General features: G+C 38.0%; 1 protein-coding gene across 3 annotated transcripts in view; it reads right to left on the reverse strand.

Moving 5' to 3' along the window:
- The window catches only part of LMAN1 (lectin, mannose binding 1), a 45,804-nt gene extending 21,233 nt beyond the window's left edge, over positions 1-24,571 (reverse strand). Inside the window, exons 1-11 of one of the 3 annotated variants that reach the window (XM_036876704.2) lie at positions 24,208-24,569; positions 20,826-20,980; positions 20,637-20,744; positions 19,668-19,729; positions 18,540-18,639; positions 15,503-15,626; positions 13,819-13,877; positions 13,263-13,395; positions 11,648-11,841; positions 11,440-11,510; positions 3,787-3,940 (exon numbers count right to left, since the gene is read on the reverse strand). In XM_036876704.2, coding sequence (XP_036732599.1) covers positions 3,787-3,940; positions 11,440-11,510; positions 11,648-11,841; positions 13,263-13,395; positions 13,819-13,877; positions 15,503-15,626; positions 18,540-18,639; positions 19,668-19,729; positions 20,637-20,744; positions 20,826-20,980; positions 24,208-24,445 — 1,398 coding nt within the window. In that variant the 5' untranslated portion in view covers positions 24,446-24,569. Of the gene's footprint in view, positions 1-3,786; positions 3,941-11,439; positions 11,511-11,647; positions 11,842-13,262; positions 13,396-13,818; positions 13,878-15,502; positions 15,627-18,539; positions 18,640-19,667; positions 19,730-20,636; positions 20,745-20,825; positions 20,981-24,207 lie in introns of all 3 variants that reach the window. The other 2 variants (XM_036876705.2, XM_036876703.2) reach the window with 2 other exon arrangements.
- Positions 24,572-26,404: the final 1,833 nt, after the last annotated feature.

The raw sequence follows: 26,404 nt of genomic DNA on the forward strand, positions 1-26,404 counted from the left end.
TGCCACATTATTTACAATAGCCAAGATATGGGAAGCAATTTAAGTGTCCATAAATAGATGAATAAAGATGTGGTACATATACACAATGGAGTTTTATTCAGCCATAAAGAAAAAAAGAAATCCTGCCATTTGCAACAATATGGATGGAACTACAGGATATTATGCTAAGTGAAATAAGCCAGGTGGAGAAAGACAAATGCTGTATGATTTCACTTATTTGTGGAATCTAAAAACCAAACAAAACAAAATAGCAGTAAACTCACAGACACAGAAGTGACTGTTAGTTGCCATGGATAGGAGTTGGGGTTGGTTGGCAGGAAGGTAAAAGGGATGAAGGGGTACAATATTTTTCAATCATAATATAAGTTGGTCACGGGGATAGTAGTATAGCATGGAGAATACAGTCAATGATTCTGTAATGTCTTCAAGATAGCAACTGCAGTAGTTGGGGGTTAGAATTTAATTATATGGTTGTGTTGAACCACTGGGTTGTATACTTGAAATCACATAAGACTATTTATCAACAGTACTTCAATTAAAAAAATACCAAAAAAAGATAGCAAGAAATTAAGTGATCAGAATCTTACGGGAAAAAAACTGGCCAAAGAAATATGCAATCTTAAACAACCCATGGATCAGAGAAGAAATTAAAATGGAAATTAGAAAAATTTTCACTGAACAATAATATCAGTACTCCATACAAAAAAACATGAGATGAGAGGTGTACCTTCTGTTTCCACCTATGACATGTAAACTGCTGTGGGAACGGCTCTTCCATCTTGAGCAAGTAGAAAACAAGATAAAACATAGGGAACTGCTATTAGACAGTGAACACAGGCAGTAAAAGCCTGCATGGCTGCCACAGGCAGAGCAAAGGGAGGCAGAAACAGAGGAGAGCTCCAGCTCACTGCCCGGAGCAGATTCCAGGCCGCAGCGCTGGGAGAGAGACAGAACCTAGTGCTCTTGCTGAGTTGAGTTGAGAAATTGGAGACTGCAGTTAGGGAAACCAAGGTGGCTAGAATGTGTGCGACAGATTATGAAGAGAAATAACTACACAGGGAGAAAGCTTTGAAGGTTCGCAGAAGAGTCCTTCCAATACCTGGCTGAATTGAATCTAATCTGCTCGTGTATGGCATAGAACTCCACAAGGCTAAAGAAAGGACTACCCGCAATAGGCCAATATCCAGAGCTTACACAGGGGGCTGGGAAATTTGCTTTCCCATCAGCCACAATGGAGAGACCACATGGAGCATCAAGTAGAACTCAGACGACACCCCTTAGTAGTGAGGAGAAACGAACTCTGGACGAGTGGGTCTCAACCAGGGCGATTGACCTCATCAGGTAACATTTGGCAGCATCTGAAGACGTTTGTGACTGTCATGACTGGGAAGTGCTACTGACATCTAATGGGTCAGAGCCAAGAACACTGCTAAATATCCTACCACTGCAGAACAGCTTGCCACCAAACTGAAGTATGTGCTGCAGAATATCAATAGTGCTGAGATTCAGAAACCCTGCCTGAAGACTGATCTAGCCCCATCCTCAAGAAGTTTAAAAGGCATATGTTGAAAGGATCAAACTAATCCCGAAACCTTTAACTGCAACCAGAACAAAACTGAACACTATGTGACCAAATACCACAAAATTCAACTACCAGTAACATAAAAGTCAAAATATTCAGCATCCAATAGAAAACTACCAGGTGTGTAAAGAAGCCAGAAAATATGACCCATATTACGAGAAAGGTTAATTACTAAAAGTACACCCAGAAATGACACAGATGATGGAATTACCCAACCAATTCATTAAAATATATTGTAAATATGAACTCTCTGCTTACGAACATAGAGGAAAACATGAACATGAAAAGGAAATGGAAGATATTAAGAGACCGAAATGGAATTTCTAGAGATTAAAAAAAAAAAAAAGTCAGAAGAGATGAAGAGCACATGAGACACTGCAGCAGAAAATACACACCTGAAGACACAGAAATAGAAGTGATCCCCAGTTAGAGTAATCTAACAGAAAAACAACTGGAAGAAACAATGGCTAAAGAGTTTCCAGATTTAATGACAGCTATAAACCCAAGAAGCAAGATATTAAACTCCAAGCAGAAGAGACAGAAAGAAAACAAATCAAAGCAAATCATAATCGAACTGCTGAAAATCAGTATTAAAGAGAAAATCGTAAAAGCAGAGAAAAAAGACAGGTGCAGAGGAACAAAAGTTAAGATTGTTAGATTTCTCATTAGAAATTATAAACTGAAACAAAGTCACATAATGGAGTTTTTTACAGCTATAAAAAGGAGTAAGGAATATCTGTATACTAGTACAGAAATATTAAGTAAAAAGCAGGGAGGAGAAAAATATGTATGTTACCCTTCTTTTGAAGGGGAAGATAAAATAATATGTTTATATTAAGAGATAAAGAAATAATAGAAGGATAAATCAGTCTTTGAATCTTTCAATCCATCTTATTCAATAGGTATGAGGAACCATCTAAGCTTTTGACTGGATCCAAATTTACAAGAAATTTACACTGAGTGTAATTCTCAGTAAATATGGTTGGGTTTATAATTACCATCTTGTTATTTGTTCTCCATTTGTTCAATCTGTTTCTAGTCTTCTGCTATTACAAATAGTCCTGCAAAGGACAGCCTTGAGCATAGTAGGTATATGTTTTTTTGCTAGTGTATCTGTGGAAATGCTGGGTTAAATAAGCAAATGAGTATATATTTTTATTATGTATTGCCAAGTTCTTCCTAAGGGCCATACCATTTTGCACTCCTAGCAGTGCAATGTTGTGTTTGTTTTCCTTTAGCTTTGGCAACAGAGTATGCTCATTTTTTTTTGTCAAATAGGTGGAGAATGCTATCACAGAAGAGTTTTATTGTGCATTTCTCTTATTATAAGGAGCTGGAGTATCTTATCATACATGGTAAGCCAAGTATGGTACGAGCTATTCCACGAACACTTTCTCCAGCCCAGTTTTTATGGGGTTGTTCCATGCAAAACTTCTAGTGTTGGTTATTTCAAAAAGATTAAACTGGAAGGGGAAGAGGCAAATGCTATAAGCTTTTGTGAATTTTATACGGGTTTTCAACGTCAGTAAATAAGGGAAAACTGAAAAAACTTAGAGGTACCAGGGGTCTGTCTTTTAATATAGTCTCTTGCAAGTTACACCTCAAAAAAAAAATGTTACCTATTTTTAATATTTTTCACCAATCTGGAAAAATGCGGATGGGGCTTACATAAAAAGACCTAGACAAGTTAAAAAATACAACAAAACTTACAAAACAAATGAACAAAGACAAGAAAAATAGCTAGTAAAAAGAAGAATCTTGCTTAAAGAAAGCTACTATCAATTAGCCAGTTTTAGATCTGGACTCAATGGCCTACACAAGAGAAATTACTTACCTAGTGCTTATTTGTCTAACAAAGGTGTTTACTGAGATACTTACCTTTTTCCAAAGCTGTTTAAAGATATCGTTACTGATAACAAGTCATTCTTTAGAAAGAAAACTTAGGGAAAAACAATCAAGAAAAAATAAAGTCTGAGAGTGTAACAGCTCCACCAATTGGAACAGGAATTAGAAAAAATCTCATTTCAATCAGCTATGGAAGCAGGGAACACATAAACATTTGATCATATGGAATAATTTTATCCTGAATATTAAAAAAGAGCATTATTAGCATTAACAAGTTAAGAGTTTTTTCAGTAGAATGCATGCTCTTCCTTTCCTAAAGAAGAGTGCAAAAATTATAAAAGCAAAGGAAAAACACTTACCACATTTCGCTGCACTAAGTTATCTATGTCTCGCTTTACTATGTGAAGGTGCTCTTTGATGTCATTGAAGTGCTGGGTTGTCTCATAAACTCCCCCTGCAGATCCAGGATGCTGTATGCCACTGACCAGTCTGATAGTGTCACTCATGGAATTCCTGAAATAGAAATTCCCTTTAGACAATGGAATCATAACAGAGATTATTTTTTTCAGGCACATATTTCAAACAGTTAGATACATTTCTAAGCCCAAGACAGATCATAAAAAAAGATAAATTGTGTGAAAATCAGTATTATAAATGAATATTGAATAACACAATGGATGACTCTCCTAATGAACTTACATCTTTCTAAATGGTTAGTGTCATGCAAGGATTAATTCATCAGGCTTGGGCTGACCAAACCCTGCACATTCCAAAGGTGAATTTTCAGGACTGGCTCTTGACCAGTCCCTGGGAGGTAACCTCTGAGCCCTTATAATATCCTTCCTGGTAAGTGTGTCTGTGACTGCCTGTGGGCCTTGGGCCATGCCAGATAGTTTATTCTAACAATGTGATTTATATTTGTTTGCCTGGGGCCTTATGCCGCTCAGTTTGACATCCAAAAAGGGACTGCAGACTGAGTAGTTCAGTCACAGTGGTGCTCCATGTCTGTGTGATCGACCCCTATATCCCAGCACAAAGGCTGGGGGAGCTTCCTTGGTTGACAACACTTTGCCCATGCCATCACGTCACTGTTGGGAAGAATAAGCACTGTTTGTGTGACTGTACTGAGAGAGACAACTGGAAGCCTGTGCCTAGTTTCTCCTGGACTCCACCTGAGGCACCATTTTTGGGGGCTGATTTTACTTTATATCCTTTCCTCTTCACAAACTGTGAGTACTTCTAGTAAATTATAGAACTTAGGGGTGCTTTCGGAGACCCCTAAGACAAATGCAATTCTGTCTATGTCTCCCTGAAGTCCTATTAGGAAGCCCCTATATACAAACCTAGTGCTTCAACTAGAACCCAATTAAAAGCATTACCTGTCTGTCTCAAATCTGAAGGGAAAAACTGGTTGTTTGGTGTAATGAGCTGATGGCATGGCCGTCTCCTACGTGGCCCCTTTTGAATGGTAATTTAAACCTTATGCAGCACTTTACCTTACATACTGACTTCGTATAATCTCCACTGTAAGATGTGATTCCACTATTCAGATGTAAGATAAAGAACTCTACCACTGAGTGGGACCTGTGGTTATGCATCTGAAAGCATGACAGTAAGAGACTTGCAAATGTTTTCCACTAATCAGGGTTAGTATTTATAATGAAAGAAAAAGAACATTTATGATTTTTGAGCTACCCGAAAATGCCAGGTTAGTTTACCTAAAGTACTTAAAAGCTCATGTTATTAACATTAATATTATGATATATCTTCAAGTGTGGGGATCTTTTCATGAAGTAGATAAAATAAGACTGGACTGGCAAAATGTTTCCAGCTGTTGAAGCAGAGGTCCAACTATACTGATGGAAATGCACAGGTTCAATATACTAATCTCTCTACCTCTGTGTGTGTTTGAAAATGGCCACAGGCTTTAAAAATCCTTCCTTATTCTCTTTGCAGCTCATCTTTCTAACTCTGTTTCCTACTACTCCCTTTCAGCTGTCTTGGCTCCTGCCATTCCCAGCAAATACCCTTTACTTCAAGCCTTCCTATCTGTGATGGTGTTTCTAGTTCTGACCCCTCCACTCAAGACTGAAGGACTAAAATGGAAAAGCCCAGTTCAAATGGCTGCCTTTCTTCTACATTTTCCTTCCCCTGACCTTTCCCTGCCAAATGCAACTACTCTCCCTGCCCCACCCACCCCACACACTCACACTTTTCTCCCTTGAATCTGTACAAATGGATTATCTCCCTCCTAGAGCATGCTGCTCCAAGAATAGGGATCATGTCTCTGATTTCCTGACACTGCCTTCAAGTTATAGTTCAATTGGGATGAATGAATAAATACATTATCTAACTAATTTCCTTGGAATAAACTTTAATTTAGAAAGTAAAAGCTTTGTTGGAAGAAAACAAAAAAGAGCAACTCAAATCACAGAATTACTTAGAAATAATACAGTACATGCCACGCTAAAGGTTAAGTACAGTAAGTTTTAAGAAATTATATTTGAGTTACATGAGCAATGAACACTTTAAAACTTTTTACAAACTATCTCAACTGTTTTCTGAATAAATGGCATGTATTGATTAAAATTTCTTTTAATGGGCATACATGCTCAAGAAAATTCATGTGTGAATGTACACTTTTCTATTAAAACCCAAATTAAGGATTATATTTTAATATACCTAAAATACCAGAACAAAGCATCCGAGAATATATAGCTTTCTCACATATCTGCATTGAAGAACACTGCTTCCCAGAAGCATCATCTTGCTTACACACGAATGTCTTTTTGATATACAAAGATGTGTCACTTATAGTCATCCTAGTTCAATCATTCAATTGCCTTTTGATTCTGCTAACATTTATTTGGTACATGTTATGAGCCAGGCAATGTTTAGGTGTAGAAACTGTAAGAGAAAATTCCTGCCTCGCTGAGACCGACAGTCTACCAGGAGAGCAAAGTGACAGAAGCACATCTAGAGTTCCACAAAGAAAGACACATTTAACTTAGCTGAGCACCGGAGCTGAGTGTTAAAGGATAAGGAGTGTTCTGTGGGGATGAGACTGTGGTGAGTGGAAGGTCTCTTTCGCTTAGCGAACAGGTCAAGTGAAAAGCAGGCTGGATAAAACCACACAGAAAAACACCTGTGAAAGGATGATGTAAGTAAAAGGAACAAGTGAAGAAAGCTAAATGGAAGCAGAGAGACCACAGAGCACCAAGAGTTGAGCCGTATGCCGAAGTCTTGAAAGGGAAATGTCTCAGGATAGAAGGAGTGATACAAAGTGTCAGCTGCTACAGCAAGTCCAGTCCGACAAGGACTGAAAGGTGTCCACTACTAGAGTTCCCGTGACTGCACGGAGAACACGGCAGGGCTGTGACAGCACATCACAGTGGTTCGGAAGCAGAGGCAAGTAGTTTGGTCTACTTTTTTTTGGAAGACTAAGGGATATGCTAAATGTAGAAGACAGAGAGAGGATACTCACAGAGTTAAGAGTCAGAAACAGAAAGAACGGGATCCAGAGCTAAGGACTGGCCTGGATTATGGACTGTGTGGATAGAGACAAGAGGGGGAGGGAGGGTGGAGCACAGAAGAGACAGAGGAGGCAAGGTCATCTCCAGGAAGAGCTTCCGGGGTGGGCTGGGCTATGTGGCTCGGCTTAAGGACAGTAGGGACTATCTTGAATGAGACAATGTGATGATCAGGAATGAAAGAAGATTGCTAAGCAGCCTAAGTATTACATTATAGGGACAGGTAAGGTAAGGTAAAGAAGAGGGTAAGGGCAAGGCCCCCGAAGAACATGGGAGAATATTGATGTGAAAATGCCTATTGCAGCACCTAGAACACAACAGGTACTCAGTAAATTAGTAAAGGTACACATGAAATGCTCAACACTGCCTACTCACCAAAAGAGCATTTACACTTTGGATCCAACATTTGAAAAAATATAATCAATTAACAAATAACACAAGCCAACATGTACAAATGTAAAGCTCAAAAAAATTTGTAATTCTGCTTGCTGAAAAGGCCTAGAAGCAATGACAATTCAGTAGCAATAAACATTAGACTGTCTACAAATACCATTTTTTACTAAAAGACCAGGGCTCCAAAGAAAAATGCCTTCTGCCACAGATGGAATAGAAATGTACAAGAGAAGCCTGGAAGTCTTACATGAAAGGAAGGAGGCTACCGAACACTACTGGAGTTATGTCAAGAAGATGCAGAAACTAACCAGCAGGGGCTGTTAGTGGCCAAAGATGAGACGATTATAAGACTAATGGATCAAAACAGCAAAATATGTTAAAATCCATGAGTTGAAAAAAAATTACCTTTCTCTACCTCATCGTTTAACCCTGGAGACTGCCAGGGCACCAACACATTATTCTGAAAAATGATTAAAAGGCAAGAAGCAAGTATCTATTCTGCCTTTCCTGGACTATTTCAGGATAGCAAACAAGTGATAGGAGAAATTCTCCTTTTTAAATGGAGAGAGAATTTTAGAAGGAGAGTGTGTCACTCTTCTTCAACCTCTAATGAGATGACGGATTTAGGCTGTGGCCACCGCTGGCTATTACAGCTTAGAGGGGTCAATGAGGCACTTTATAATGAAGGCTCAGGCTGCTGCTTGGTTATTAATAACTGAACTGCGGGTGGGGGGATGGGGAGGGCTCTTATAGTATCCTCGACTTTTTTGTATGTTTGGGAATTTCTATAAGAAGAATAAAAATTCAGTCTTTATGGTGTGCTAGAAATAACATTTAAAAGTGAGATAATGAAAAGTACTCCTGACTCTTCATATTTATGATCTTTTATCATTTAGGACCTTTTTTTTTCTTTTTTCTGTAAAGCAAAGGGGATTGAACTACATGCTTCTGCTAAAAAAATTGTATGATTCCTTAAGAATGTGAAAATCCATGAAGACACAAACCATCTCTTCCATAAAAAGCAAATATTTCCTGTTTGTAATTTTTCTAAAGCTTAATCTTAAGAAAAAGTTTTAGAGGACAAACTCAGAAATTTGAGTCCAGTTTTTACATGAACTTTACAACATTCATCAATTAGTGAGAGTTTACAAGGACTGCTAACTACCCTAAGTAAATGCTTTCATGGATAGTACAACTGGACAGCTAAGATATACAAACAACGAATTGAATCTTAAAATGTTCCGGTACTACCTCTGAAGTGAAACAAGCAAAGCACAAAAGAAAGCTAATGGAAGCAGAGGTACGCTACCATTCGTGTAAGAAAGAGGGGATCTAAGAAAATACGCATGTGTAGAATACAGGAAGAGCCAATGAGAAACTAATGAGATGGGTTAAACAGGGACTGGGTGGGAAAGGGCTAGAGAGAGGGGAGAATAGAATGGGATAGCTGTGAAAAAAAGGCAGAGCTACGTCAATGAGTACACACCCACACATCTTGGTAATCAGAACCATGGTATTCACGTACCCTTCATATATACCCAAAATACAAACCATTAAAACATAAGAGGATGCAGGAGGAATACAAACACTAACGAAGAACCTCACTGTATTACAAATGAGTATCATAATTATACTGATGTAGGAAAGAACTAAACTAAGTAACTATCTGGAAAATAGTGACTGGACTAGACACTGTAAGGCTAGAGGCAAAAGGAACTTTACGTAATCTGTCAGTAACCCTCGAAGGGATATGGGTCAACCATCTGAAACCACTTTATGTGCAAATTAAAACTGAGCCAATAAATAAATACATTATAGAGAGAAAGAACCACGTTTCTTCCTCTTGGAGAAAGAATTTTATTAATAGGGAAGGGAAGAAGGCTAAAAATCAACCCCATGGTGTTTAGTCTGGTCCAACTGGAATTCAAAGTATCCAAAATCTTGTTTTTTAATGCAAATGTACACTGATGTACACACAATATATAGATATATATGTGTGTTAGTACACATTCACATATGCTCTAAGCTCTGCCCACTCAGAGAGCCTAGAAGCAATGGCACTCCAGTAATAATGAGCACACCTAGGGGCCAGATCTTGGTTTCTAAATACCTTTCTCCAATAAAAGGACTCAGGGCTCACTGTTGAAGTGACTGATTCCACTGGAGAAGTGACTGATTCTAAAGCTGGGTCAGAAAAAAGTACAAAATGAGCCTGAAACAGAGTGTAGTACCAGAAAGCAAAGAAATGCTTGGAAAAAAAAGTGGGGGCCTGTTGAAAGAACAGAAGCCAACCTGGAGAAGCTCCTAATGACAGATCTGGAATTATAAGCAACACAGTAAGTAAGATAGCACTAGATTGTAACCCACTGAATAAATATCCATGAGTCCATACTGATATATAATTGATTAAATAAATAAATGTGAGAAAATAAGTAGCTGGTCCTTACAGAATTCCAATACATAAATATAGGAAGAATGACAAAAAAAAAAAAAAAGATAAATCAGCATTTAGTACATATCACGTTCTTGTTTAAGACATCAGTGGATGCCCATATTAAGGAGCAGAAGTTTAAAGTGAAATAGGTATTTACATAGTCTCAAAGCATTTTTCTCGAGATATTAACTGCTAAAGAAAAGAGAGTAATTTTAAAGTAGGGAAACCAAGAAGAAACCACCAGAACCAAGTGACTGCCAGCCAATGTCACCGGCAGCAAGACACATCAACATCCTGAACGTGATACACTGTGTACTCTTGTCAAGAATGAAAAATTCTGTCCAATCATAAGTAAACACCCTATGGAATCAAATCAAGGGATAATGGACCAGATAACTGCTTAATGCTCATGGAAACTGTCATAGTCAAGAACAGAGAAAGATGCACTATTTCAAACTGCAGAAGTCTGAAGAGAAGTAACTATATGCAATGTGCAGCCCTGGATAGGATTCTAGAACAGGAAAACAGGCACTGGTGGAAAACTGGTGAAATCTGAATAAGATCATTAGTTTAGTTAATAGTACAACACCAGTGTCAATTTCTTGATTCCCACCACTATACTACCGTTATGTAAGATGTTACCGTTAGAGGAAAATGGATAAGGGATATATGGAAACTGTACTATTTCTGCAACATCTGAAGTCTAAAATTAGATCAAAATATTTTTTGAAATAATGTTATATGATCCAGTCTATTTCTAAAAGAACTTATTCATTTAGCATCACAAATATTTCAGTCATGAGTTTACAACTTGAAGATATTTAAAAATGCCACAGACTATTATTGAAAGAAATACAAATTTGCAGTTACAAGCTGGGTTGCCTTTAATCCCCAGGTATTAGATACTATCACCTTCTGCTTAATCTAATCCTGTTTAATTTTTCAGTTGTAAAGAACTCACCTTTACATTCTTGTTTCTCATGGGTTGTATTGGCTGGGGCAGTGCTCTAAAGTATTAGCTTATGAAATGTGACATTTTGGCTGATTCTCTGCCCCTGGGACTGAAAGCTGTTCATTATCTGCATAAGTGACTTCTTTTTAGAAACTTATCCTTCAATGTTCCCAGGGCACAGTACCTCTTCTACACTCCAACTCTTTGTCCAGTCTCTCTTATGGTACAAGATAGAATAAAAAAGAGGTAGTCAAACATAGCATATTTCCTTTAAAATAGTTTCATTCCATGAGAAAGAAAAGTTCCTGCATCAGGTATGTTTGTAGCACAGTCCTAAATGCTGGTGCATGTTTATTCCTTATTATTTTTCATGCAATTGTTATTTATTACACATACCCTTTTTATATTTTAGAAACGAATGAGTACTCCTGGCTGTCAAGTAACCATGACAAACTTTTTTTTTAATGTGAAGTATTTTTTTCTTTTCTGTCTCAGAACAATTAAAAAATTTAGACACATGTGCAGTTTCTAAGTTTCAGAAGTTCCTGTACTTTACATTTCCCTATTTATAATGTGAATCTAGAATGTGATTTTTAGCCTCAAGAGGAATCTTATAAATAATAATGTGCTTGCATATCTAGAGAAGTCATGAATTTAGGATACGGCTATCACATAAAACCAGACACTACTTTTATACACTTACTTTACTTCATTTACTTGTCTCAGAATTTCATGCTGTGTGTTCACAACAGTATCCAGTTCTTGTTGAGTGATCTGGAGGAAAATCAAAAGACCAACTGTCAGCTCAATAATCCCCATTCTACAGGAATACACAACAGAGCAGCTGCTTTTTCCTACTTCTCTTTCACAAAAGGCTAAGTAAGGTGTATCTGTGTATTCTGAAAGCTCACCTGTCCATGCTGCCCAGGGACTCCTGCTCCTCTCTTAGATATCTCCTCTGTCAAAGAAGAGACGTATCTTCTCTGTTCATCAAGAATCATATCTAATTGTCGGTTCAGCTGTTTGATTTCAAGATGAATACGATTCTGTCCTTCAAAGATTTGTCTCAGCTCACGATCTCCTACACTCTCAAATATGTCATCTGCTGAAATGGATATTACAAATTAAAATTATTAGAATCACCTACAATATACAGTTTTCAAAATATCAAAGGTGTCCAAAGTTCCAACATACACTAAAATAAGAACATCACCAACACAGTGGCCATGCTCTCTCCAACAGCAAGCACACAGATGACTCACCTAATCAGGACTAAATTACTGTTTGTTTTTTGTCATATCTGGTGGTTGACCAATTACTACAAGTTAGGTCTGAATTTTTTTTCACCTAAAAATCATTTTCTCTTTCAAATATACTGTGTGATTGTATTTATATGAACAGGCAGAACTCTCCCTGTTACTACAAATCAGAAAAGTGGTTGCCTCTGTGGAAGGCCTTCTGACTTTTTAAATAGGCATGAGAAAACTTTCTGGGTGATAAAAATACTCCATGTACTGACCTGATACTTAAATTGGTATACACATTTGCCAAAATTCATCAAACTGTATGTTTAAAATCTATACCTTTTACTTCTGTAGAAGATTAAGAAATGGAGTGGAGAACAGCTGACTTTCCTTCTATACCTGACCATGCTGAAAACAGATCGTTTCATTCAAACTTTACTATAGTAACCTTCAGGATATACTCACAAAACATATGTGATGTTTAAAAGAAATCCAAGAAAAGAATGAAATTTATCTTTCTTTTTTATCTCAAGTCTGAATCACACTGTTGATCATTTGAGAATTACATACAACATACACAGTTCAAAAGCTATCCATGAGCTTTATTAAAAACAGCATTGGTCATTTGTGTAGATAGGGAACAACTTAGATAAAAGAAGTCAACAGATAATATAGTCACTCTATTTGGTCTTAACATGTTTCACTTTTGACATGTACCACACTTAAGTTCTTAATTACATTGCCTCAGACAAGTATTTTTAAATTTTCAACCCTTTAAGTCCAGAATTCTGTTGAGTAGTAAGAGAAAGAAAGCCAGATAATCACTTCATAGTACTCTCACAGTAGTTTTGATAGTTTTAAGTATTACCTCTAAATCAATAAGGTAACTGTGTGCCACTGAAAGGGAAGAAATAGATCTTGGATGGTTTCATTCAGTTATTTATTGAATCTTAATTACTAGGTCAGCACTGTTGTTTTTTAGGTTTAAGGGATGCAGCAGCAAACACAACAAACAAAATCCCTGTCCTCACAGAGCCCACACGCCAGGGCTTCGCTGTTCATGCACATCACAGTGGTACTCCTCTGCCCTCTCCACTAAGCCACACTCTAACTGGTAGGAACATCAATCCCTAAGCCCTGGAAGACTGAAGATTTGCTCATAAATTGTTTCCAGAAATTACTTGGAATGTGCCAAATAAGAGAGTGAGGCTGAGATGAATGCACGCACCAGCTGACACACAAGTATCCCCGTAGCTCTTAAGACAGCTCCGCCACAACTCACCAGGATGCCCTTGAAGGTCAGGGTGGCCCTTCTGGAATTCTTCTTTTTTCTTATCCAACTCTTGTTGAAAGTGCTCAAATTCCTCCTGATACTTCTCTTTTTCTTTTTCTGAAATTTCTTTATCTGGTGCAGGCTTTTTTGGAGTTTTAAGAACAGATCATTTTTTAAAAAATTAATAATAAACCTCCATATATGTTATTTTTCTCATTTTAACTAGTCTACCACTAGCTGAAAGGTGAACATAGAAAAGTGATTTCTTATTTAAATTGTAGCCAATTTACTCTTGTTACTAATAATTGCAAAAATAATAATAGCCTCTACCATTTATTGAGTGCTTGCTGGAAGAGCTTTGTCCTAGTTAATGCTCACGATGTCATGAGGTGGCCAGTGCAGAAACGGGGCATTACAGAGGTTAAGTAACTTGCACAAGATTATATGGCAGTAACTGGTAGAAACAAGATCTAAACCTAAGGCAAGTCCCTCTTTCCAATTCTTCAGCTATAAGGCAAAACCACTAAACTGAGAACGGATTTTCTGAAAACATGGGTACACTTACCGGCTCTTTCCCAGGCTCAGTCAATTGGAAAGTCAGAAAAGAAAGGACATCATGGTCATCTATAAATTAAATAAATAAAATTGAAAAAGCCCCACAATTATTTTTATGGCTGTGTATTTACTTCATAGATATCTATTGCTTTAAAAATAATAATCAGTAAGGAAAATAATAAAAATTATCTCTGGTAAAGGCAATGGAGTTCTGTGAGCTTAGAGACAAAAATTTACCTGAAAGATTTACATTAGAAATAAGCTCAAACTCACTTTACTCCTAAACCTGAACATTTAACAGTTTTAACATATTAATAGATGCTTAATAAGTGTCTGATAAGGGAATTAATAAAAAATGGGGGGTGAAAACAAGACCAAAGTCCTAATCTTGGTATCAAGATCCCCCCATATTTTCCCACAAGTCTCCTTCATGGACTATGTCCCAGTGAAATGAGACAAAATTCTGGTCATGTATTTCCTGTACCTACCTGAGTCTAAACCTTTTTTATAGCACTTAACCACTTCTACTTCTTGCCTTACTTCCTATTACAAACATGACACTGCCCTGCCCTGCCTTCCTGGGACAGCCTGATTTATCCACGTTGTCCTGGCATTACTTATAGCATCTCCTCTTCCTCTCAAAGCATTCTGACTTAGATAAGATGGTTATCTATATGTTATTCTTATTTTTTCCCTCACACAGCAGATATTAGTGATTTTGTCTAAAATCATAAAAAAATTAAAAATTTTAAAATTAAAATTTAATTTGATTAAAATTAATTTCAAGGTGTTTAAGCTGAAAACAGGACTTAGCAGACCATACCTCATAATATCAAAATATAAATACCAATTCTGGCTAGTCACATCCACAAAGCAAGAGCAATTAATTTTAACTCTGTAGCAATCTTTATGCTTTCTGCCACTGTTATGGAGACCTAGATTTGTAGTCAGATTAAAGAGAAAACTGCAATACTTCAGTGTAAGTTAAGCAACTTTAGGAGTCATTGTGTTATAATAGGGTACTCAGCCCAGGAGTCAGAAATCTAAACCAAGTCCTGCCTGGGTCTAACCATTACTGGCCATGTGATCTTTAGAAAGTCCTTCAATCCAAGCTTTTGGCAAACTCTTCTAAAAATAGGGTAAATATGATCTGTTCTCTCTCCCTCCTTCCCTGTGGTGGTTGTAAAAGAACAATTCATATATTTGAAAAAAAAAAATTATACAATGTACCACATAAACACAAGATGGTATTAATGTTGAATAAGTAAGTTCACTTTTCACCACATGTGGAAAAAGAAAGGTAAATATATCTTTTTTATACTTCAGTTCCCAATATTTCCCCAGGCTACCAAATACAACTAAATGTGCTGTGACAACTCTCAGATCCTAAAACACTTGGCAATTAACCTTTTATAATCTCAGCTTTAAATGTCTCCTTCACTTTAAAACAGCATCCAAACTGATGCCCTAATTTACTAACTGCATTGCAGCCCAGCCAACTATGTACCCATGGAATATAAGGAGAGAACTGGCAGTCCAAGAGACAATGCACTGGCACCGCAGACTATGGGAAAGTTAAAACTAGTCTTAAGAGATTAATTAAAAGTACACAAGTCCGCACATCTCCAAAATATGCTATTCCCAATAAAACTCAATTTAGAAACATTTAACTTACTAAAAATAGCAAGATTTACCTGCAAGACCTCCGGTTGCAGCAGATATTCCAAAATGCCCCTGTGCAGGGACAATCATATTTTCCACTTTGGCACAAAATTCATAATCATTCTTATCTGGTGTGAAGCCATTATTGATCATTACCTAGAAAGACACACTGTAGCTGCAGCTCTTACAACAGACATTGTCAGACGAATTTCAAACAATTTATGCCTAAAACTATTTGATGTTTATATTTGGTCTAATAACCAACTGTCAAAAAACTATCGGCTTTCTGTTATTATTATAAAGGGCAATCCCTTGTCTATTAGATGACCTAATTTGGTATCATATAACAAGATATTTCACTTAAGAAAATGATTTTTGTACTACCATGTAGCAAAGGTTTAAAGAGAAAAATCTGATAACTTTCCATGAAAATCTTCCTAAAGTAGAATTTGGTTCACCTTTTCTCAAGGAGTCTCAGTCTCTTTGAATGTTTCTTAAAGAGAAGAGGGATCAGACTTGTTCTCAAACCCCAGTAACAAAGCTAATACAAATGGGTTGAATTTACAATTCTTTCTGTAGATAGTTGAGAACTGAACAGACTGCCTTAGCAGTGCGCTCCTCTTCATTAAAATCAGGGGATAACCGGCCTGTCATAAATTAACAGAGAGACAGCAGAAGTGACATATCATATATACAAAAATGGAAGAAAATGACAAAGCTAGAAAGACACCTAAGTTTCTAATCTGCAGAATGTAGTCTTGAAGTAATGACCCTAAATATCTTAAAAGATTCCTGGAATTCTAAAAAGCCCAAGAAAATCCACCTGACACATGAATACTCCTCTCATGACCCCAATCAGCAAGTGGTCTAGCCTCTTCAATTCCCTTCAGTTCTTCAACTCAGTCTCTACAGCACCGTCATCCCCGGCCCCAACACCACCACCAAAAAGAGCCGCTGAGATAGAGAGGAAGCAAAGGAGCAGGTACAGGGCACCAGAGGAAGGGCACACCTATCTTCACTGCCAGGTGCAAAGCTTTGTTAGTCATAGTTAAGTCACACAGGTAAAATGTTACAGTACTCGGTCCCAATTTTTGGCAAGTGGAAAAGATACCTGTCAACATGAAAGGTTAATCTCTATATAAAGGATGGAAATGTGAACTTGTAATGATTTTTTTTTCATCACCTGCCATTTAGTTGACTAACAATATTTGCTTCCTCTGATCAGTAAGTCTTTTAATCTTGAGTTCTAATTTTTAAAAAAAGATGTAATATATTCCTTGTACTATGAGTTTGAAGGGAAGCTCGGACTCTTGACTGTACAGGTACAATATGCCCACTGACCAATACCAGTAACAATTCTTCATGAGATCACTGATAACATTCCTCACTCATAGTTTCAACTCATTAACTTGCCGTATTAAAATATCGTTTTGACTAGGTTTAGTCCACTGATAGCATTTCTTGCTCCCTTTGTTTTTACCCAAAGTTCAAACTGGACAAGCTAAGGATGTAGGTACTAATTTAATAAACATATCTGAGGACCTAAAATGGCAGAACATTAGGGGCCATGAGGAATATAGGAAATAATGCCTGCACTGAGAAGTTTACAATCATATTGCTGAGGAAAGACATACAAACCATAGTGAACTGACAATTCAAGACAATGTATTTTAAAGGCCAAATAAGCATTAAAGAAAAAAACACTCAGCTTTGGAGAGACAAATCATTATGAGCTGATGTTTGGGACATCTGATAAAAAAGGATCTCCAAGAATGAATACGACTCTGCCAGGTGGAGAGCAAGGGGTGGGCATTACAGGAGAGGACAATAGCCTGAGCAAACACACAAAGGCTAGAACCATTAGGTCCTGGCCAAGTGTCCTGGCAAGTCTAAAATACGTTCTTCAGAACACTAGCTCCATAGACACTCAGAGATACTAAGTGGAGAAAGAATTCTATGGTCAAGTAAGCCTGAAGAACATGGGGCACAGTATTTATTTATTTTAGGACTTCCCAGAATCTTTCACATGCTAATATGCAGTTGCCCAACCTCAACTGACTATAGAACTTTGGGGGTACATTTTGCAAGACTTCTTTGGGGAACTGCTGGTCATGGGACTGCAGGATGACTGTTCTGAGGACTGCATCGGGTCATGCAGGTAGCCTCCCTGCAACTTACGAACTCGAGTGTGTGTCTGCACCTACCATGGCTGGTGACTGGGTTCTGCCACGTGAAGCGTGACTTATTGATTACCCTCAGGAAACTGTATGGAATGTGTAATGATCGCAGTGGAACTCAAATCCAAGTCAATCATAATAGACAGCACTCTTCCTCTATTCTGAGATCTCCAAGTTAGTTTGGAATTTAAGACAGAGCAAATACAAAGTTTTCTAAGAACTGCCTTTTTCAGTTTTTTTTTTTTTATATATGGAAAGTGCAAGCCTAGCTCATTATTTAGGGGAAAGAAAAATTGATACAAGGTATTTTTTACTTATCAGTATTATATAAGTCTTTAAAAAGCGAAGTTCACACAGTATTAGTGACCTTAGTTATTACAACTGCCAGCTAGTTATATCCACCTAAATACTACCCTCAATTCGTCTGCAAGTAAGCTCATTACCAACCCTCTGCCTTCCCACTCCTCCCTCAAAAACAAATGTGCTGCTTTTGGTTAGTTCTACCACCACAGTAGTATAACTGGCCAGAATTTCAGGAGCTGTCTCTGACTCCAGAACTGTGTTTACCTTCCCTTCCCCAAGCAAACTCATTTGGCACACTAGTCCCATTGTCTCTACCTCCTAATCTTCTCTCCTCTACCTTAATTCAGACCACAAGTGGAGTCTTACCATCAAGACAGTGCATGGTTCAAATCACAGTTTTGTTACTTATTTGGTATAATATTGTCCAAGTTACTTAAAATCTCCCATCTTCAATTTTCCTATATATAAAATGGGGACACCCACCCCTAATATCTTAATTTAAATGCTTTTAATATCTATCAAAGACTCAAAGTAAAAAGTCACACTAGAATATTGTTCATTTCATTATTTCTACATGCATATTACTTACTGTCAATGTTTTCTGGTAATATATAATCTTTGCCCGGACAGGATAGGGTTTATTACGAAAGTCCCTCTGGCAACTTGCTAAAGCTTGACTAGAACCATCACTGATATGAGGGAAAGGAAAACAAACAAGAAACTTAAGGACGCTTTTTAATATTTAAATGACTTTTTAAATGATTTAAAAAATTTTTAATTACTATTTAAAATGATTAATGACCAGAAAGATTAAAATAATAACAAGTTATGACAGAGTTTGGGAAATTTGAAGTTATTTATTCAGAAGACACAATGTTGACACATGAATTTTTCCTTGACTTCTGTCAGGACTCTGGGTAACATCAGGGGCCAATATTACCATGTACGGACAGCAAAGGGGAAGGCATCCACTTCTAGACTAGGGCACAAGTCCTTTAGCTGAGGGCAGATGCGATCAGGATCGGGTATGGAGCTTTCAAAAACACAGATGCCTAGATCCCACCCTAAATCAACTGAAGCAGAATCACAAGGAAAAGGCCTTGGCACATCTATTTTAAATAGCTCCACAGATAGTCATTATGAACTATCAAGGTTAAAAATCACTAAGGTAGTAAACAGTAAATAGGAGTGTGGACAGGTAATTTTTCTTAGACTTCAGTGACTGGTAAACATGTAAAAATTAAAAATGTACATACTAATTCAAACATTTTAAATACACTGAGCACTCAGAAACTTTGTAGCCCACTGAGAATCTTTAAATAAAGCAATAATAAGGTTGCATAAGGAGGCATAAAATGGTTAGCCATTAGGTTAGCCAAGGCTTTGAACTTTATATTTGAAATATCCCTTTTACTAAGATGAAAAAACATGACTGGTGGCATCACTAAGAGCCAGGAATATTTTATAAACCTTTCAAAGAATTACATAATTTTAGGTTAAAAGAAACAACACATTTTTGTGTTTGAAATTGGAGATGGTCCACAGAAAGAACTATAACAGAAACAAATGAAAACAGTTCTATGAAGTTACAAAATACATCTCAAGAAAAAGGATAATCTTAGTTCATCTGGAAAATGTTCAGATTTGAAACAATATATTTTATAAAGTTTCCAGAAAGAATCTGAAATCAGGAATAATGTAAAAAACACACACTTACTTTTGGTGGTCATAATGGATTTGTCCATTGTTGCCTATAATTACTATAGCAGGATTGTTTTTCTAAAAATAAAGAGAATATGTTTGTTTTAAGGTCCTTAGACCAAAGAATGACAGATCATTCTGGATGTGCTGTAAGATCTCTTATATCTCTAAAATTCTAGAACTCAAAATTATAAAATATTAGCTATCCACTTAATTAGGAAGCATTTAGTAAACTTACAATTAGTCAAAAACGCAGTCGCTTAGTAACATCTCAGTAAAGACTGATGATTGCCCTGTCTGAATTATCAACCTTAAAACACATTTGAGGATTGACTGTGAGCATGGGACTTAAAGAAGCCTGGTAACAGGAGGAGTAACTGGTCTCAGTGTTCAAGGAGTTATTAAAAGTTCTCCTTAAAATTGCTAATAATGACCTCCAATAATCAGTAGAGAAACCAGCAGCAGAAACAAAGAACATCAATCTTAAGGTTGCTGAAGCACAAGTTAATGTTTCCAATTTGTAAAGACTTCTTACTCTTAACTGTTTTAGGAAAGATCATAAGAGAAACTGGCTGATCAGAGAGTGATTAACATATGAAAAGATTATTATGTCATTCAACAGTAGTAATGTGTAGGGGTATTTTCATGAAAATAAAATGCTACAGTCTTCTAAACACTGCTGGTTTCACTATCAACATCTAAATGGCTCATACTTATCCATCAAAACTAAGCACATATAAGGAGCTTGCAAAGTTCTCAGTTAGGGATCCATTAAAACCTCAAGTTGGTGTATGACAAATCACGACCTCATAACTTTAAATTTATAAATTCCCAGCTATATAAAGACTAATCACCATACTTAAAATATAGTTTGGAGAGTTCTCTACTATTAAACTGACAAGAGTGTTAAATAAGCTATTTTTCTCATAGCCTAACTTTGTTAGCAGATATACAAAGTGGGTAACAGTCCTGAAAACAAATATACCTTTCCATCATTGTCAAAAGAATCGAAAAATATTCCGACACCATTCCACATATCAGCTGATCCAAACACAGGACCTTCCAAGCCTTGATTTTCTGTATACCACACTGCCTGTAAATATGTAATGAGAAACACTTAGAGGCTGGTGGATGTATGTATTTACATACATTTTCTAAGTTAAAGGAATTATACCAGGCCATCGGCTCCAATTCGACCTCTTCCAGTCACTCGAAATGTCACCTCAACTTCCCAGTTCTCAAAGGCTGCTTTTGTCTTTGTCCACACCGATCCTCTTTGGCTTTTTAAAGATGGTGCTATTCGAATTTGATCTGAACTTGGAATAGCATCTAGAACAAAAAGGAAAGAAGAAAAGCTTTAAGATATAATTAGCTAAATTCACTGAATCATCACCAAGCTGTTGCATATACCTACAGAGATCTAATTTTAACACTGTAACCTGTCCAATAATTTTGTTAGGAAAAAATTTTATGTTGACAATTCAACATCTAAATTTTAGAGTTTTCTAACATTCCCTTCGTTACCTTTGAATCGTGAAATATTTCTGCAAAAAAAAATAAACCTGCAACCATACACTAAAAATTCAAAGGGCAAGGGGAAGGAAATAATGGCTTAAAAAGCAAACCAACTATTTGATTCTCATAATATTATTTTTCAAATACCTCAAACATTTGCATATTATTTTTTAAAAGCTGCAATGTATTTCATCAGTTCAAATATTAGAAAGCTCAAACAGTGTGAAAAGAACATACCACTAGGAATCAAGAGATTTATTCCTAGTCTCAGTTCAGCTGTGTGACTGAGCAAATAATTCTCCTACTCTCTTGGGTTCACCATATGTTCATCTGTAAAATGAAGGGGCCGGTTCAATCACTTCCATAAACAGCCCAAAAGTTATATGTAAACGTTTGTGCATCTATACTTCCCTTCTAGGGAGAAGATCAACTGAATTTCAAGTCAATGAACAGTTCTTCAGTGCCAGCGACTCTCAGGGAGAACAGTGATTGCCCCACATGCTTTGCATTTCCAAGTTAGGTTCAAGTCCTGGCTCCATCACTTACTGGCTGTTTAATTGTAGACAAGTGGCTCCATTTCTCCAATGACCTCACTGGCATGTAAGTTCCTCTTTTAGTGCACAAACACTTCAATAAATGTTAGCTATTCCTATTATTGGACTAGATGATCACTAAAGCACCCAACAGGCCTTAAATATGAACAATTTTAGATAGTAATTCAGATACCAGCCAATTCTGACATCCATGCTGGGAAATAACTGTATTGTCTCTTTACAGGTAGGAAAATCTAACAGAAACACAAGTTGAAGATGCTTTGGTAAACAGCCATTGTCATGATCACTTTCAAACACTTTAAAGTTGGGGGCAGGCATCATGGAAAGAGTACTGGATAGAGAGTCAGAAGACCTGGATATGAGTTCTATTCTACGGACACTAACTATGTAACCTTTTCCAAGGACCTTATCCTTTCTGAGTATCAGGGTTTGTTTTTTTCATTTTTTCTGTAAAACAGTTAACAACTGCCTTGCCTACTAAGGATCCAATCAAAGAAAGAAAGAAGCTGGAAGAGCTCTGAGAGCCACAAAGGGTTATAAATTATCACTTTTTGTCCTTACGGACCCAAGGATGTATACTGACAGTACAAAAGGACATTAGGGTTAAGAAACAGAAACACCGTTTGGTCTTAATTTGGGGATGAATGTAAAGGACCATATTTAAACTCAATCTTAAATTTACTTAAATTGTTTTAAACTATGGATCTCAAGGCAAATGAAAAGAGAAAAATGACCAATGGAGTTAAGAAAACAGTGAGACTGTACAAACTACAGTGATAATTAAAGAAAGAGCCATCCACAGCACTCATTTCCAGGGTCAGTAGGTAGAAAAGTCATGGCTGAAATACCATCCTTTCATTTCAAATCCACTTGCCATACACCTTAAATTCACCCTGGTACATTATCTGACATTTCGGCAGCAGACGAACTTAGTTGGTAATTGACTCTGTAAACCAAGTCAAGGTAACTAACTTGAGTGGTGGATTAACATTCCTAATTGGGATGACGTTTGTGCTGTCAGTGGTGTGAGGAGGAGCTGGAAGCAACGGGAGAGATGGAGAAATGAAAAAATGGGAAGAAATTCATCACCACTACTGAAAAATTCATCATCCTTCCAAAAAGAGAAAGAGAAACACAAAAACGTGTATTTGGTATATTCTACATTATCTTTGTGTACAAAGAATGTTACTTGATAACAAATGCCCTGCAATATACCCTTGATGAGAGAGCACATAATAAACGTCTGGTGAGAAACAAAATAATTGCACTCTACCCCAAATAATGACTTGGTCATTAAGTCAAATTGAAACCTATACCTTTTAGTTAAACATTAATTTCAGTGAAACGGGCCCTTCCTAAAAGTGTTTCTTCATTCTGATTCAGTACTTTCTAGCAATGAAACATTTTGTTTCAAGCATTGGACAATTTTAAGTGATGTCCAGAAACCTCATATAAATGACTGCTTAATTACATTTAAAGATGGAATACAAATTGCTAAAGCTTGTCTCTCCCTATAAAAGCACATGCCACTTGTTTCAAAGGGATCATCTGATGGTCACTGAACAGAGGTTACATCATGCCAAGTGCTCTGGCTGATTCCTTAGTCAACAGTGACACATCAGCACTAAAGTACAGATATATATTTTTTAAACATATGTCAATGTCTAGCATGGCTCTCTATCTACTAACTTCACCAAACGGAATGAATAAAACATGAAGCACAGGTTATTTAAATTTTCTCAAGAAACAAAATACAAAAATCCAAAAACGGCTGTAGATAAAATGCTATTTTTAGTCTCAAGTTTTGAAACAAACAAAAAAATACATCCCTTTTTCTACTAAAAAAAGGGACGAGTGTGACTACTGTAAAGTTACGTGTTAACACAAAAGATTAAAGCCCACACCCACGTCACTGAGAGGCAAATCGAAGGTGTAGTTCCACAAGTGTAGGAACGTCCGTCCCTCTGACCAGAGTCTGAAACATTACTCTAATAACCAACACATGCCATCTCTGGAACCGTCAGGGGCCACAGGGTGCAAAGTGGAGCATTAACCGCTGCTGACACCGGACAAAAGAGAGCAGGGGAAGACCCAAGAGAAGCGGGAAAGGAGGTAGTGGGCTGCCAGGACAGGTCTCAGGGTGGGATGGTTGGGACTGCAGTACGTTTTTCTTGGGGACGTGGCGTTTGGGTGAAATCTGATGCCTAGGAGCGAGTTTAAGTGTGCTTGGAAGTGCAGGAAGTAACCAAACACCTCGATATCAAACGGAAACAACGAGACGAGATTAAAGAAGGGAGGACAGGAGTGGGGGGTGGGCAAAATGAGGGGAAAGCCTAGGAGGCGTCGGAGGGAACCCTGCAGACCCGAGGGGACCTGCTGAAAAGGGTCCCCTCTAACGCGTGTACGGTGTGCAGCAAGGAGAAGATGAGGAGGAGGAGGCGCAAGGCGCGGAGGGGACCCGGGCCCCCCGCCCCGGTCCCGGCTTACTCCCCGCATGGGCCCAGAACGGCACGGTCCCGTCGCTCTGCACCAGGTGCGGCCCCTTGAAGCTGTATTTGTACTCGAAACGGCGATGCGCCGGCGAGGCGGGGGTGCCTGCGGCGCCAGCGGCTGCGGGGGCGCCTCCCACGCTGTCACTCCCGACGAGGCGACTGAACGACAGCAGCAGAGCGCAGAAAAGCGGCTGAACTCTGGCCTGGGGACCCCGCTGCCTGGATCCCGCCATCTTGGATTCTGGGAAGCGGAGGCCGGCGGGAGGGGGAGGGGCGCGGGAGTCGCGGACGGCCAACAGGGCGCTCGCTGATTGGTGGAACCGGAGAGACCCTGAGGGTAAGGGTGAGCACCGCCCCGGTCTCCGCTCCCCGGGCGGACCGTAAGAGCGGTGGGCGGGGCCACACGAGGGGGCGGGGCCTAGAGGCTGCGCGGTGCGCGGGTTCGTCCTGTCCCACGGGGGCCGGAATGGCGCGAGCGTTCCCTCCCACCCGACCGGAGTGTTGGAGGAGGACCCAATGCCTTTCCCCTGCCTGTTAGCAGACGGGAGAGGCGGACTTCGTGAGTCCAGCACCTGTAGACGCAGCTCGCCAGTTCTCCCCGGCTATAATAAACCTTTCCCGGGATTAGAAGAAAGGCGTTCCTTGTGAAGTCATATCGATTATTCAACAGCTGGTTTACATTAGGTAGACTTTTGCAGAAACAAATTTTGACGGAAACAACGCATAAATCACAAATACTACTAGTCCTAACCCACTTAGATACACCAGCGTGTGCTAGGGCATTTCACTTTGGGAACCAGCAATCCACAAGGTTGTAGAGCCCTAGGATGTTTTGTGGGTGTTGAATCAGGGGTTTCTATGAATTTGTCACTCAATCTTAACTCTTTTCAAAATTTAATTCCAGGAGCTTTCCAAATTTTGAAATCATAGCAATTCGTTTCGGTAAGATTATGTGCTACCGACAAAGGTAGCAATAGAGCCTGGATACGGGCATACCTTGTTTTATTGTGCTTTGCTTTGTTTCCTAGATGATGCATTTTTTACAAATTGAAGTTCAGGGCAACCTTGTGTTGAGCAAAAGGGATCTATTGGTGCCATTTTCCCAACAGAAATTTGTTCACTTGCGTCTGTGTGTCACATTTCGGTAATTCTCGCAATATTTCAAACTTTTTCCTTGTATTTGTCGTGGTGAGCTGCGATCAATGATTATAATTTGGTGAAAGCTTGGATGATGGTTAGCATTTTTTAGCAATGAAGTATTTTTTAATTTAGGTATGTGCCTTTTTTAGGCATAATGCTATTGCATACTTAATACACTGCAGTATGGTGATAGCATAACACTTATATGCACTGGAAAACCAAAAAATTCATTGGACTCACTTTATTGCAGTGCTCTTGAATGGAACTCACAATATCTCCGAGGTATGCCTTGGCTTTTGGCTCAACAGATGTTTTTCATTTAAAGGGGAATCTTCTTTCCCTTATTTAGAAAAAGTATTGTCAAAATATTCATGGTCATCTTGAGTTTTTGTTTTTCATAAATGTGATAAATGTGTCTTACGATGAGTTCTTTCTTAAACCTGAGAGTGAGCAGTGTGATTTAAACAGTTTATTTCATTAGCTGTGTACATATGGGCCATGAGCACACCCTAGCTGTAGGGACTATATATCCATATTATTTTAACTTATTTTCAATTACCTCCCAACTTAATCATTTTATCTTTTTCAGTTCTTTCATCTCTGTGGGAACCAACTCTATGCCTTGCACAGAGTAAATAATTAATACATATTTGTTAAAGAAACACTAATGTTAATAATAATGGTAAACACTTACTGAGTGCCACCTATATGCCAGAAACTGCACTAAGTCCTTGCCATATTAGCTTATTGAATGCCTACAGCAGCCTGCTAAGGTAGGTGCCATTATTAGCTTCCCCATTTTTCAGATGAGAAAACAGGCATAGAATCGTTAAGTAATTTGCCCAGTGTCACACAGTAAGTGGCTGAGATGGGTTTCAGCTCCAGGCATTCTATCACTAAAGCCCTTGATCTTAAGAACCATTCTGTATTAAATAAGTACAGTGAATATTTTCAATTTATTACCCATGGTTTCAACTCCTCATGAGAGACCTGAATTTCAAGTACAAGTAATAATTGGTAATTTTGCTGAACATAAATATAAATCCTTCTTT

Source organism: Manis pentadactyla, chromosome 6, assembly GCF_030020395.1.
Source record: "Manis pentadactyla isolate mManPen7 chromosome 6, mManPen7.hap1, whole genome shotgun sequence".
In the NCBI taxonomy this organism is placed as follows: domain Eukaryota; kingdom Metazoa; phylum Chordata; class Mammalia; order Pholidota; family Manidae; genus Manis; species Manis pentadactyla.